Here is a 15,714-nt window from a genome sequence, read left to right on the forward strand (position 1 = left end):
TGGCGCACGGAATGCTGTTACCTTCCCACCGAAGTGGTACCTATTTATCTACTCGCATTTTGCGTGCTTTTGAACTGCTAGATGTGCAGTAATGGGAGCTCATCTCATTGCGCAGGGCTCTGGTCTTGAACGCGGGCTGCCAGCTTTTCAGCTCAGGCATCTTTAACCACTGAATCATAACACACACACACACACATCCAGCACATAGTAGAGGAGAATAAGAACTTTGTTTTTGATAACAGTGCTTCTTCAGATTTATTTTTAGATTGTGTTGGCTCTTTTAGCAGCTCTATCACACTACTGGCTCACTTTCAGCTTGTCGTCAATATCCAGGCTTCTTCTGTTTCACCCTAGGCATGGTTAGCCAGCATTAGAATTGTTTTATGTTATCTAGTAGTTTGCTCACTTCTGTTTATATAATAGCAAGGTGTTGGAGTAGAGATCCATGTACCTTGACCTCAGAAGCTGTTGGTTCATGCGAACCTAGTTTCACTTCTTGAAATTTTTTTTGTCTTTAAGCGGAAACTGCAGCAGAATCATTTGTAACCCAAGAAGGGCCAGGTTTAAAATAATATATCTCTCTCCCTCCCTGCTTCCCTTCCAGCCTTCTGAAGGTCTGCTCTCTTCAACCTGAAAATGTCCGGCCGAAGTATTGAGTATGGACAGCTCCCGGAGTATGAGAAGAGTCAGATCAAAAGGACTTTGGAGCTGGGGACGGTGATGACCGTATACAGCCTCAAGAAAAGTAACCCAGAGAGAAGAACCATTCAGGTCATTATGGAAACCAGGCAGGTGGCTTGGAGCAAAACGGCGGACAAGATAGAAGGATTTTGTGAGTATCCTATCTGCTTCACGGCATCCCTCTTCATATTGGAATTGATCCTGTCAGGCGGCGGGCAAATCAGAAAACCCAGGCAGTTTCTAATTTTTATCCATGGCTAGTAAAACGCAATAGTGAGAAATGATTGTGATATTTAATGGCGAATATATTTTACTAAGATGAAGGATATGCATTGATTAACTGATATTGTTCATGACTATTGTTTTTTATATTCACTATAGCTCAGTGTTTCTCCACCTTGACAATTTTAAGGCATGTGGACTTCAACTCCCAGAATTAAAATTGTCAAGGTTGAGAAACACTGCTATAGCTATTCACTACTATATTATTGTTATTGACCATATGTACCCGGACAATAGTCTGTTTGCTAAAGCGTGAAAATGGGGGGTAACCCCATTGTTGTCCCCATCCCTGTTGTAACCCCAACCCTGTCCCCTAACCTGAATCCCAACTCCCATACCTATCCCACCCCCTCCCTAATCCTATAAAATTCAATAAAATTCTCTCTCTCTCTCTCTCTCTCTCTCTCTCTCTCTCTCTCTCTCTCTCTCTCTGTGTGTGTGTGTGTGTGTGTATGTATGTGTATATATACATATATATAAAAGAAAACCCAGGCAGTTCAAATGAATATAAAGATTTATTGCAAGCTTAGGTTCTTCACAAGAATCTGAACGACTAACGATCAAAGCAAATTGGTGGGAGATAAGAGTCAAAGGAATTCAAGATGGGCTGGACTTAATTCTCTAGTGGGCGCGAAGGAACTCGAGACTGATGACGTGTTTGTCCCCTCCTTCTTGCAAGTGTTCTTGGAAAGGATGAGAAGAAGGCAATAGATGTTATTAGGTAGTCCTTGACTTATGATCTCAGTTGAGAGCAGAATTTCCGTTGTTAAGCAAGGCGATTTTTAAGGGAGCCATGCCCAATTTTATGTCCTTTTTTGCCACAGTTGTTAAATGAATCATGCGGTCGGTAAGCGAATCTGGCTTCTCCCATTGACGTGACTTGTTGGAAGTTGGCTGGGAAAGTCACAAATGACTATCATGTGACTCCTGAGATACTGCATGTGTTTGTAACGTACAGATATATTTTAAATACATGCCAGTTGCCAAGCATCTGAATTTTGATCACGTAAACTACATGAACTGGAAAGAACTTCCCTTTTCACAATTGCTAGCACGAGATAAGATCAGAATATGGACACATTGATAAGATATTCATCAGGTTTGCACAAATGCTTCAAAATCAGATGACATTTATATCTCGCTGGTTTGCTTAACCATCCCTCCCTCCCTCCCATTCAATTTTTAACCTGCCACAATAGCATGAAAGCATGTTAATTGGAGACTAGAAGTTATATCTCAGGGGCCTTCAAACTTGGCGCTTTTATGACTTCTGTGTTCGCACTCTGCTGTCTACTTTGTAGCCTATCTGTGTTTGTGTGGCACCATGCCTAACACCCCATGGCCTTCCTGCACTTGCACAGTGCTGGTCTGGGTTCCCCCAGCCTCTCCTACCCCACCTGCAACCTGCACAGGGCCTCCTCCATCCTTCCACGGCTCCCCTGTGCCACTTACTTGGGACTCCTGTCACTTCTCCCTTAAAAATTGGAGTATCTTGGGTTTATGATGGCAACCAAGACTGCTGCGATTGTTGTCACTAAGCAATGTGGTCACAGGACATTGCACGTTAAGACTCGCTTAGTGGTGGCAATTCAAGTCTTGATTGCCGTCATAAGCCGGGGACCATCTTTACCATTTCTAAATGAATATATTTCTTTTTGATTCAAGCGGACTAGAATTTAAGTGGATCTCAAAGAGAGCATTTCACACTGAACCAGGATTTTTTTCATGAGCAAGCCAGAAGATAGAGTTATCTGGGTTTCATGCGTGACTGCAGTTTAAAATAACTTTGTTTTTAAGTGTTAACGTATTAGTAAGAATGAAATTCCCTTTGCAAATGGGCTTACATTCATTTTTTAAAAATAGCGGTCTTAAAGCTAGTGTATATATGTTACATTAAAAAAATATTATTTTCTGTGGCAACAATAAAAAAAACATTGTATTGCTCATTTGGAAGTGTGTTTTTTACTTTTGTTGTTGAGTTTTTTTTTCTAAAATGCTTGTGGGAAACTATGGGGTTTTACATTTTTAACATACATAACTTTATCAATGTAAATCTGTTCGAAATTATTGGCTTAGAGTTAGGTAACTTCAGTGAAGTTGTAAATAGGAGCAAAAGCTTAAACTGATTACAGTAAGCTTTGTGGTTGAAAAATTTGCAGTTTTCATAGTGAAAGCATCTTGTTGCAAATCATACACTGTACAAATCAGAATGAAACCGCCTGTTAGAAAAATCACACGGAGATCTAATAAAAATTCAGCACACCTTTGAACAGGTGTGAGTAGAAAAAGAAAGAGAGCTTTATAACCTAACAGGCAAGTGTAACAGGGAAACGTGTATAAAATCCCATTCTTATTTTGCACATGTGTAAAATAATTAAACTTCAATAGATACAAAATCTTATTTTATGAGCATTCTATTTAATGGGCGCTCGTTCACTTTCATTATTCTTAAATTGATAGTCCACTGCAATGTTTCTCAAATGGGTGGACTTCAACTCCCAGGATTCCCTAGCCAGCTTAAAGTTGCCAACATTTTCAAGTTGCCAACTTTGAGAAACACTAGTCTAATTTATTAGCATCACTACCTTAAAGCTCTTTGACATATTATAAGTTATAGTTATAATTTATTAGAACAAAGCACATTTAATTTATACTATTGCTTACTGCTGCTTGATGTTCTTGTCCTTTTTTTGATTTCATTTGATTTTTCTGCATGATCCAATCTGTGATTGAAGTTAACCGCTACTACTTAATAGCCAGTTGAACTAACTGCTTCTAACTCCCAAGAAATGAGGCATGGTGTTGCATCCTAGACCTCTTTCAGATTTTTGATCTCTTTCAGGACCGACGTTCAGAATGCCCAGCATTTTGCAAAATGTGCAAAACATCTACCATCCCAGTTCGTGTGGTTTTTGCCTTCCTGCCACAAATATAGAGTTGGATTATGCCTTTTTTTTTCAAAGCAGACTGTTAACTGGTTAACTGCAAATTTTAGCTTGTCTTTTTTGTTCAAGCCAAAATGTAATTGTTTGTTATAGTTAATACAACTGTTTATGACAAACAGCTTTTGTGGGTGATCCATTCTGAACATACCTCAGGGCTTGTGCCTATAAATCCTCAATTTTGCAACATAAAAGGAAATGTTGACGGTTAATTATTCATTGGTTTTAAAAAAAGCAGCATGGTTTCCTTTAAGGAAAGTTAAATATACATTTTGCTGCTTTCCAGTATCTTGAAAACATGATGGCTTATTGAATAAAGTTGTACGTTATTCCCTTTCCTCTTTGTCTTAGATGCAAGTCTTACATCTAAACTGCTTGTAAATTTGCTCAGAATTTCTAAGTGTAACTTCTATTTTTAACACTAGTCCCATTTTTTTTTCTTCCTGTGTAAGCATTTTTGTTGAATCTATGTCAGGTTATTATTGGAGATGATGTAACAGAGCCCTTTGAAATGCAGAATTATCAGGCAGTCTTACAGTCTTGGCATGTCATGGCCGATTTGTATGATTGTAACGAAAAAGCGAGACAGATATGAAAATATCAGGTAAGGCAGCTAGGCTGTCCCTTTGCAAACTTGTTGGGTGTGCACCGAGGTTTGCACAAGAAATGTTTTGGCAATAACCATTTTGTACACCTCTGAGGACAGGTATCTGAACATCTGGGAACTCCACTTATTGCTTTCCTGGTGAAGTCCTTGGTGCTATCTCAGCTTGGTTGTTTGCTTGCAGACATTTATTACCTGACTAGATAACATCATCAGTACTAGTAGGAGTGGGGTTTGCTCTCTGTTTATATACAGTAGATTGCCCTGCCAATGTGTGGTTTTCTCCTTGGTAGTTCCTCGATTAGGTTTATTTTCTGCTTGACCGTTTGGTTGTTATTAAACCCCACACTGACCAGCACTGAAGATGTTACCTAGCTGGATAATGAAACATCTGCAAGGAAATAACCAAGTTCAGAGAGCACCAAGGACTCCAAAGTTCAACTTTGAACTTCTACAAATATTCTCTCCTACTGGTGCTTTTTCAATGTCTGGAATGATGCCACTTATAGATACCCAACGTTACCTATGTAGGGACTTGTCAATGCAAGGAATGACTTTACCCTCACCACTAAGTCACAGACCCTTATAATTCTACTGAGTAAACCTTTGTGTCCTCAGTGTAAAGATGACAAGTAGAAATCCTCCAGTAAGCTCCATAAAGCTCAGGGCCTCCAAAGCTAATCCCTTTTAGCAGCACAAGAGAAAGAAGAAGATGGCGTGACAAAATATCCTTGGGAGCTAGAGATCCTGTCCAGATCCAGGTAACACTGGGTCTGAAGGAACGAAAAGAGCTTTTCTTTAAACATGAAAGGGAAGATCAAAGGCAAGCAAAGGAAGCCAAAATTGCATGCTTATAGAAGCCACAGCTGTTAGGTCACTGGCATAGGACCACAAGCAAGACAGTTCTGGACCAGTTAAATAAAGCCTGCTGAGTTGACCAAGAGTCAGGATGTGGCAGTAGGGATGAGCAGAATTGGTTCTTCTTGTTCATTATACTAACAAAGTGATCTTGTGAAAGCTTTTCTGGAGCAGTCTTTAAAATGGTCTGTACTGGGGAAATGATAGCTAAACATTGTTAATTACTGTAGTCTAGGCGGCTGTGTTTCATGCAGAATTGCACGACAGAGAGCAATCCTTCAAACTTCATATATCCCATCACACGATGGTCCTGCTTGGATCCATCTTCACCAAACGATCAAATTATTTAACACTGGAACAGCAAGGTACAATTTCAGATTCTCTCTCCAGTTGCTGGTTCCCGAGAGGGAGAAAGCTGTTGATTTTCCTGCACTATCACTGAACAGTCACTTCTGCCTTCATGAGTGAATCATGACATAGCAAACCTACCCTCATTCGATTCATTGACGCTTCCTCTTTAGTGAGAAGGAGGAAGGCTGCAAAAGTGATTTTATCTCTTGCACTATTAAAAAAAAAGTTGCCATCCTCTTCGAAATTGCTTTTAGACCAGCATCAGGATGCATTTTTAAGCAAGTTTGGCTGCATAAAATGCAGCATTGGGCAGACTTTCTAGTTAATCAAACTGATCGGCCAAGCTGTGAGAGGCTGTATTCCCAACGCTGCCTTTTATGCAGCCCAACATGCCTAAAAATGCTGGTCTAAAAGCAATTTCAAAGAGAATTGCAACTTCTTCTGTTCCTAAAAGCAAGGCTGCCATTTCCCCCCCTCCTTTCAATTGTCTGCTGTGTCATTCATTGCTTAAAGCTCACTTCCTGACAGTGGGGGTCCAGAGGGTCCCCACCCATCTCGGGTTTTTTGGTTTATCTCTTTGGAAATAAGCCATGTAAACAGCTGTTGCTCCAGATGTGTACTTCGCTGTGTGCTCCCCGGGTGGGGCCGTTTAAATATAGTCTGTCTCTTGGCAAAAGTTAATGTTGTGTGCTAACACAGCACAAAACATCCAGTTCCTCTTTTCCCCACACAGCAGCCCTGCAGTGGCCCGCAAACGTAACTCAATATTTGCTGTTGTCTGGGCCACGTTGTAAAATTACGAAGAGCAAATTCAGGTGCATTTTCTGAATTCTGGTAGAGTCCTCTTACGTTGGTGCCCCTTGTTTAGACCTGACTTTAGGGAATATTTATTATACATAAGCCTAGTGTTTCTCAGCCTTAAGACAACTTTAAGATGGGGGGAGAGTATGTCAATTCCCCGAATTCCCCAGCTCGGAAGTTGATTCTCCTAACAGTTCATAACTAGTGTGTGGAGTCCCCTTTGTCAAGCTGTGAAGGTGAATTTGAAGAAGCGTCAAACACGCACCTTGGATAGCCTATTCATAGTTTGGTTCATATTTGGGGATTATGCCCCTCCTGTTTATCAGACATTCCCCAGCTGTAGCTTCTCTATCTATTAATTGCACTTCCCAAGTTTTATTTATGAGCTGTGGTGGCACAGTGGTTAGAAGGCTAATTCTGCAGGCTGATTCTGCCAACTGCCAACAGTTCGATTCTCACCAGCTCAAGTTTGACCTTCCGAGGTGAGTAAAATGAGGAGCCAGATTGTTGAGGGCAATATGCTGATTTTGTAAACCGCTTAAGGGGGTTGTAAAGTACTGTGAAGCGGTATATAAGTCTAAGTGCTATTGCTGTTATTTTGTATGGAACACTGGAACACCCACAATTTCTACAGGCAATTCATTCCATGATTAATTGTTCTCACCGCCAGGTTGCTTTTCTCCTTGATTAGTTTCTATCTATTGCTCCTTGTCCTGCCTTCATGTGCTTTGGAGAACAGCTTGACTCCCTCTTCTTTGGGGCAGCCCCTGAGATATTGGAAGACTGCTATCATGTCCCCCCTCGTCCTTCTTTTCATTAAACTAGACAGACCCAATTCCAGCAATGTTCTTTGTATGTTTAAATCACCATTAATAGCCACAATATCTTCAGCTACTTTCATTTTGGTAAATCTTGCTTTGTTCTTGCCCCTTTGGAAAAAAAATGTCACTTGGACTTGTGACCGACCCTTTATTTTCTCTCCTACACCCAAGTGAGAAGCTAAAATTAGTTAATTTTCACCTATATGGAAACACAGGTGAACATTTGCATAATTGGACTGCATGACAAAGGAAGTCACAAGTGCTTTTCCACCATCATCTGACTGCCTATTTTTACCAATTAATCTCCCCTTGTGCACCTCTCCAATTTAGAAGCGTAATCTGTTAAAAATCAGAGGAGGAAAAGAAAACAGTGGCATAATGACGATGGAGTAATCTAAAAGATATACCTTCCAGCACTCTTTTTCATGCAGCATGCATAAAACCTCTAGTTTCTTCATCATATGTGAATTGTAGATTTTTTTTTCTCGGTTTTATTTCATAGGCCATCGGAAGGAAGGAAGGAAAGGAAGGAAGGAAGGAAAAGGGAGAGAGGGAGAAGGGAAAGAAGGAAGAAGAAGGGAAGGGAAGGAAGGAAGGGGAAGGAGAGGGAAGAAAGTTCAGATATAGATTATAGATGGAATATATCCATAATAGGAAAAACATATTTCTAGAAACAAGCCATTCTACTGATTGATTGTTCTCATGGTCAGGAAATTTTTCCTTATTTTTTGGTTGGTTCTCTCCTTGATTAGTTTCCATTCTTGTCCTGCCTTCAGGTGCTTTGGAGAATAGGTTGAAACCCCCCCCCCTTCTTCTTTGTGACAGCCCCTCAAATACTGGAACACTGCTATCGTATCTCCCCAGTCCCCACTTTTGCGGGAAGGCATGCAAAAATAATGAAGCTGATACCCATAACTTAAAAAGTTTTTTTCCCCCGGATTGATGTACTAAGGCAGGGGTGTCAAACCGCCAACCCGCGGGCCGGTTGCATCGTAAGGAGGCCGTACCCACCCCAGCTCCAGCAAAGCGGGAAAAAAAAGTTGTGATACGTCACATCATGTGACGCGGTGAGTTTGACACCCGTGTACTAAGCTATCAGTTGTGTTTTCAGCTACATGAAACAGAATGCCAAGCCAGGTGAAACAAGAATTAAGCTATTGTTTTCTCTGTTTGGGGTCAGTGAGGCAAACTTGCAAAGGAAACAACGGCTTTTAAAATTTTTTCCATATCCAAGGCTGGTTAGTGAAAATACTGGTCATGTTGACTTCCCCCCCCCCCAAAAAAAAACAAAAAACAAAATCCCATTGTCCATGTTTGCATTCCGTTTTACACCTGTATTTTGTGAAGGGATGGAAAGAGTTTGAAAAAAAACCAGCTGTGTTTTTTGAAATATGGAATCAGACTTTCTTTGTTTCAGTAGATGTCTGTTTTATTTATTCAACAGGGTTTATATCTTGCTGCCATTGGTATTGACTCTGGGGAGGGTATGTAGTTAGACTTTCCCTAAATTTGATATAAAGGAGGGAAAAAATGGGTAGAGACTAATTTGAACACCTGCTCCTTCTTCCCATTTATAATCTTAATGTCAATTCTTGGCTTTAACTTGAGTCAGCTTTTTCCCTTTCCTTTCCCTTCTCCTTGTTACTGTAGTCACTGAAAGTTGGGCCAACGTTCTTCTACAAACAAAGATTTAATGTTATCTATCTACTTTGACTTTTACGTAAGTGCTCAAGTCAACAGTTTGATAGTAGTAGTAGTAGTAATGGAAGCTATTGTATTAGCCCGCGAGTATGAGGACGTTTCTGGAATCAGAACCGGCCCTCTTATGAACATGTTTTAAAAACATAAGACTCCTTGGTGATCTCTGAACTTGGTTGTTTTCTGGCAGATGTTTCATTACCCAACTAGACCCAAAATATCTGCACGAAAACAGCCATGCTCAGAGAATATTGAGCTACAATATTCTCTTCTATTGGTGAAAAAGCAAGAGCTGAACTGGATCAGACTACAAATCCAGAATTAATTGTGCCTTCTTTTAACTCATAGCAAGATACATTTACATGGATATCTTAAATTTCCATTGCTATCTCTCCTTCCCTATAAACTTGACCAGACAGAGGTAATCTTGAATATACTTATTTATCTCTTGTTAGAGAGAGGGGGACAAAGTGATTTTCTAAATGACTGAATAGCATTTTACAAAGATCCGTAAACAAAATATAGCTCTAAAACTTCTATATTATTCCTTACCTTTGTTTTTTGTACATTTGTTCCATTATTTCTAAAAGTAGTTGATAAGCCCGTGACCGTGTTACGCTGATTGCTTGTGAAGTCTGTAGCTAATTATTTTATTATTATATTATATTTATGTTGCTCAAAAATATTAAATCATGTAATTATGTTTTAATATAAATGTATGCACATTTATTTGTACAAAAGCATATCTACCCTTGTTTGCACCTACATTTTACACTTATTCAGTAAATTGCTTAGGACTATATCATGTAAATAGTACGAGAGATCATTCTGATTCTAGACTGAAACATTCAAATTTATTCCTCGCTCCTCAACTCTAACCTTTGACCTGTAGGAAAGTCTTGTCTCTTCTTACATCCAGTTTGCATAGTGGAATGAAACCACTTCCTCTCTTTTTGAGTCAGGGTTTTATCGAAAGAACGCATGCTCCTCGTGTTTCAAATAAAGTTGATTTTTTCTCTCTCTTCCTTTCTCTTCCATGTGATGTAATTACGTTAATAAAACCTTGCCATGAGGAAGCATTTTTGAACATTTCCCGACAAACTGTTTGGATGGCGTTTAGAATTCATTTTCTAAGAATGGGCACGTGGTCTAACATTGTTGGAAATAAACCTGTTATTTGAATCTGGTGCTCTGCTTATGTCATGTTAACTTCCCTTTCATTTTTTTTTTTTTTTTGTGGGGGAAAAGGATAATTTTGAATCCCAAAATGCTCACAGAAGCATCAGTCCTACAGAGATCATTTCACTATTGATGGGTCTCCACTTCAAATAACTTCTTTGGAAATTTATGAAGAGCTGTTCCAAATGAAAACAAGACTATCTGAATATAATGTACTCAAAGGAGAAGGTGTTTGGTCAGATATGAAAGAAAATGTAATAAAAATTTGATCATATAGTTTAGGATTCACTAGAACATTTTAAATTCTTGGGATAAATTGTCTTCAGTAGACAGAAGTGTTTGCAACAATACAAATATTCACACATATTTAGTCCATAACATGCAAAAGAGTTTGGAAATAGATGTAAATATATCAGTTGCGGTGCTCCATCACTGGAGGTTTTTAGGAAAAGATTGGACAACCATTTGTCCAGCATGGAATAAGGATTTCTACCTTGGGCTGGAAGACGTCCAAGGTCTCTTCCAGCCCTATGATTCTAAGATGATTGCCTAGTATAACTGGTAAATAAATCAATGTAGGGTTTGATCCAGTGGTAAGGTTCTACCTGTTTTATTTTCACTTAGCCAGGTTGAAGCTTCAGCCTTTCTTGTACTGTGACCTGTTTGTCCTTGATGGGATAGCATCTGTCAGAAAAAAAGCCCTTTTGTGTTCTGTAAACATTTTTTGAGATGTAGAATAGCTGGTGAATGAGAAGCAGCTTCCTGGTTTATTAAAGCAGGGCTGCTGCCTCAGGATTTCTGTGGTCAAGATGATGCTTTTGGAAAGGTGCAAAGCTAGACATCCCTGAAACCCTGGGTCACATCTAGCATAGGATCACCTTTCAAGACAAGAAGCACAGCTAGAAGTACTAGCCTTAAATCTATAGTAAGGTTAAATGTCTATGGAGATTCTCAGTCATGGTTGTCGCAAAGGTGTTTTATTTAGGAGGCAAATGGACTTTCTTGTTTTTCTTTGAAGACGTTTCGCTTCCCATCCAAGAAGCTTCTTCAGCTCTGACTGGATGGTGGGGAAAGGAAGGATTTATATTCTTTGCAAACAGCTGGTCATTTGCATTCCTTTAGAGCAGACATGTGAAACACAAGGCCCGGGGGCCGGATGCAGCCCGTGAAGTGGTTTCATGTGGCCCGCGAAGCCATCCTGGAAACAGTGAGGGAACGGCCCCTGCTGCCTTGGCCCTGGCCCAGGCCAGCCGGGAGCCAATGTACAATTTTGTGGTGGCCATCTATGCTGAAATGCATTCAGTCTTAGCTCCACAAGGCCGTCTAGAAACAGCGAGGAACCAGCCGCTGCTGTGTCGGCCCCGCCCCCTGGGTGCATGCTGGGGAGGTGTCACCCTTTGTGAGGAATGAAGAAATGGACCATGCCTTGGTGCTTGCCCCAGTCCCACCCCCTTCTGCCAGAGACCCTCAGATCTGTCCCAGTCCTGCCCAGGCCCCCACAGGCACCCTTGACACAAATGATGTAGAGCTGGCCATGCCCACCCAGTAGGCTACACCCACTCCATCCACACCCACCCAGTAGGTTGCACCCACTCTGGCCACACCCACCCGGTCCCCTGAGGACAACCGCAATGCTGATGTGGCCCTCAATGAAATTGAGTTTGACACCCCTGCTTTAGAGAATTGTTGAGATCACTTGGAGGTTTACCTGTGTCCTAAGGATGTGGAGCCTTCTTGGATTTAACATTGTGCTTCAGTTTTGAGATGCAGACAACACAGGTTCATCCCCAACAGCCTGCACCTGTCTTCAACAGTGAAGGGACACAGGGCAGAAAACATCCTGCAGCCAAGAAGGCTCCACACCCATTTGCACCACTCAGGTGACCCCCAGGACGCAGACAAACCTCCAAGTGGCCTCAACGACTCTCTAAAAGAATGCAAATGACCAGCTGTCTGCAAGGAGTATAAATCCTTCCATTCCCCACCATCCAGGCAGATCTGAAGAAGCTTCTTGGATGAGAAGTGAAAGGTCTTCAAAGAAAAACAAGAAAGTCCACTTGCCTCCTGAAAAAGCACCTGTGGGATATAGTAAGGTTGCAGTAAGAGAATTTTGCAAGTCTGGAGGTACATCTCTATTCCCTCCCCTTTACAGTCTAAGAAATTAGGGAGAATTTCTCCTTGAGATGTTTGCCGTTCCTTCTGCGGACTCACCTGGTCATTGTCTACTCTGGAGCAATTCCTCCTGTCTCCCAGGATCATCCCCATACACATAGTGACTTACTTATTATGTACCTACTTACTTAATAAGTGAATTTATATATCCGCACAGCCACCCGAGAAATTCTGGACAGCAAACAGAGTTTAAAAACAAAACTCAGATGTACAGACAGTTAAAAACTAGGTAGCCTCTTAAGAACTTTCCAGGCTAGACTCATTCACAACCACACCAGAGCCCCATTAAAATCCTGGCCTAGGGGGAAAGGTTTTTTCAGAAAACCAGCAAGGATAGGGTGGTCCTTATTTTGGGGGAGGGGGGAGCTATTCCACCAGGCTGCTGACATATCAGAGAAAAGGTCTAGACTTGTTTAACCTTTTGGTGCCCAAATGAAAGAAATATCATTTTGATGATGGTTGAGTAGATTCCTGGGAAGGTGCTCTTGAATTGCAAGCCCAAAAATCAAACCTTATTTACAAGTGCAAAATTCACCTTGCACCCTGGCGATCGAGGGAGAAATACAACTAATTAATTTGCTCTAGTTTTTTGTTGGTTAGATGGCAACATTTTTGTGCTCTTGTTCGAGACAATGAGTTTCCTGCACCAGTTTTACCCAAGTGTCTGATCGTGAACTAGGACTCAGTAGCCATCCTCTAGAAACTTGGCTTAAGCCGAAGCGACGTTTACATTTGAGATTTCTTTCGTTTTTCTTTCCAGTGGATTTAACGGAAATAAAGGAGCTCAGACCAGGAAAAAACGCAAAGGATTTTGAGCGTGGAAAAAGTGCACGTCAGAAGGAAGAACATTGCTTCACCATTTTTTATGGCTCTCAGTTTGTCCTCAACACTTTAAGTCTGGCAGGTAAAACCTATTTTGTCTGAATCTGTCCTTTAAAATCTGGGATTGCGACGTTGCTCCTTCCAGATGCTTGCTGTCGTCTTCTTAATTCTTATTCCCAACTGCAAATATTTTTTAAGCTGATGCAAGGAGACTGGTGCCGTCTGGAAGGATAACAAATAAATCAAACAAATACAGTTACATTTTTCATTTTAAGATGTGTGAATTTCAGCTTCCAGAATGCTGGGAGCTGAAGTCCACATATATTAAATTGGCCAAGTTTTTTTTGGGGGGGGGGGGGGGATCATGGTTCTAATTTTTTTTAATTCAAGGAATTCCTTTTAGGCATTTTGCTTTCCTTCAGAAGTATGCAATTTATTCTTGGCATCATGAAGCTGTGCGGTGGGATAACAGTTGTCCCCCCCTTTTTTGTTGCATCATCAAGTTTCTTAATTTGCATCTTTACATTTCCTTTCTGTTGCAGCTGACTCAAAGGAGGAGGCTGACAAATGGCTTTGTGGATTGAGCATTTTGCACCAGGAAGCTATAAATGCAGGCACCCCAGCAATTACAGAGAGGTATGTGGAAGAGCTGTTTCGTATTGATATATATTCTGGTAATAGAATAACAAGAGTTGGAAGGGACTTTGGAGGTCTTCTAGTCCAACCCCCTGCTCTAGCCTGTACCTTTCCAGACAAGTGGCTGTCCAGTCTATTCTTGAAAGCTTCCAGTGATGTTCCGCTGGTTAATTATTCTCACCGTTAGGAAACTTCTCCTTAGTTCTAAGCTGGTTCTCTCCTTGATTAGTTTCCATCCATTGCTTCTTGTCCTGCCTTCAAGCGCTTTGGAGAATAGCTTGACTCCCTCTTCTTTGGGGCAACCCCTCAAATATTGGAACACTGCTACCATGTTGCCCCTAGTCCTTCTTTTCACTAGACTAGACAAACCCAATTATGTACCGGTATTATATACCGGTATATATACAGTTCATTTAACTGTTCAGTCTCACCTGAATTGAGTTCAGTCTTCAGAAGTTCAAAAAGAGACCGCACAACCATTTGTCTGAAATGGTATAAGGTCTCCTGCTTCAGCAGGGGGTTGGACTAGAAGACCTCCGAAGTCCCTTCCAGCTCTTATTCTATGTTATATGTTCTCGTTAAGGTTGTTGCCTTCTGAATCACCTAAATTCAAATACATATATTTTGGAGCCCATTCAACCTCTTTGCAAATCTAGAAAAGCTCCTCGAATGAGCTGCTGATAGGTAGAGTGACGTCCTTCTAATGGATCTTAAGTATCTTCATCCCCTTTGGACTTAAATTCACATCTCACATCCTCCTCTTCCTTCCATTCTTCTCTTTCTCCATCCCTCCTCTTCCTCTACCTGGACTGATTGTCTATAAGTAATTCTAGTATGCTGTTGATGATACACTAGTCTTAGCTCCATGCTGAAAGTGACCAGAATGGTCTCCCTGCTCATAAATAAACATTTTTCACATTCATTTGTGTAATTCATGCCGTTTGATGCCGAAATGTTAGACAGGCTCTTCAGAATCTGTCCCAGAGTCACAGAAAAACTAAAAAGATACTTTGGTGCAGTTTGCGCTTCATAGAAAGTTATGTGTTGAAACAGGAGCATTCATTTCTGTTTTGATGTTTTATATGTTGAAATTACAACACATCATTAAGTTCGGTCTTCTGTTTACAAAACTAATCCTGGCTGTATTTTTATTGGCTCTTTAAAGCTGGCTGAGGAAGCTGATTTACTCGGTGGATCAATCCAGAAGAAACAGGTACTCATTCATTTCAGATTCTAAAGCTGTGCTCTGTTGTTTTTCTTTATTATGTATTTTTGTTGTAATTAAGTCACTTTAAAAAAAGTCTCCTAAAACCCCATGTGACTAGGCCTTATATATAGGAATAGGAATATGTGACTAGGCCTTATATATAGGAATAGGAATAGGAATAGGAATAGAATAGAATAGAATAGAATAGAATAGAATAGAATAGAATAGAATAGAATAGAATAGAATAGAATAGAATAGAATAGAATATAGAACAAAACAGAGTAGAGTAGAGTAGAGTAGAATAGAATAGAATAGAATAGAATAGAATAGAATAGAATAGAATAGAATAGAATAGAATAGAATAGAATAGAATAGAATAGAAAATAGAAAATAGAAAATAGAAAATAGAACAGAATAGAGTAGGGTAGGGTAGATTAGAGTAGAGTTGAGTAGAATAGAATAGAATAGAATAGAATAGAATAGAATAGAATAGAATAGAATAGAATAGAGCTGGAAGGGACCTTGGAGGTCTTCTAGTCCAGCCCCCTGCTCAAGCAAGAAACCTATACCCTTTCAGACAAGTGACTCTCTAGTCTCTTCTTAAAAGTCTCCAGTGATGGGGTGCCCACGATTTCTGGAGGCAAGCTGCTCCACTGGTTA

The 15,714-nt window shown here is 40.4% G+C and overlaps 1 protein-coding gene across 3 annotated transcripts in view; it reads left to right on the forward strand.

The window, feature by feature from the left end:
• PLCG2 (phospholipase C gamma 2) overlaps positions 1 to 15,714 on the forward strand; it is a 58,107-nt gene that overhangs the window by 10,066 nt on the left and 32,327 nt on the right. For all 3 annotated transcript variants that reach the window (XM_039353484.1, XM_039353483.1, XM_039353485.1), the window contains exons 2-5: positions 605 to 832; positions 13,150 to 13,293; positions 13,754 to 13,847; positions 15,013 to 15,060. In XM_039353484.1, coding sequence (XP_039209418.1) covers positions 637 to 832; positions 13,150 to 13,293; positions 13,754 to 13,847; positions 15,013 to 15,060 — 482 coding nt within the window. In that variant the 5' untranslated portion in view covers positions 605 to 636. The remainder of the gene's footprint in view (positions 1 to 604; positions 833 to 13,149; positions 13,294 to 13,753; positions 13,848 to 15,012; positions 15,061 to 15,714) is intronic.

The sequence above is a fragment of the Crotalus tigris genome, unplaced genomic scaffold (assembly GCF_016545835.1).
Source record: "Crotalus tigris isolate CLP2741 ecotype Arizona unplaced genomic scaffold, ASM1654583v1 scf7180000018525.42219311030:4301911, whole genome shotgun sequence".
Classification (NCBI taxonomy): domain Eukaryota; kingdom Metazoa; phylum Chordata; class Lepidosauria; order Squamata; family Viperidae; genus Crotalus; species Crotalus tigris.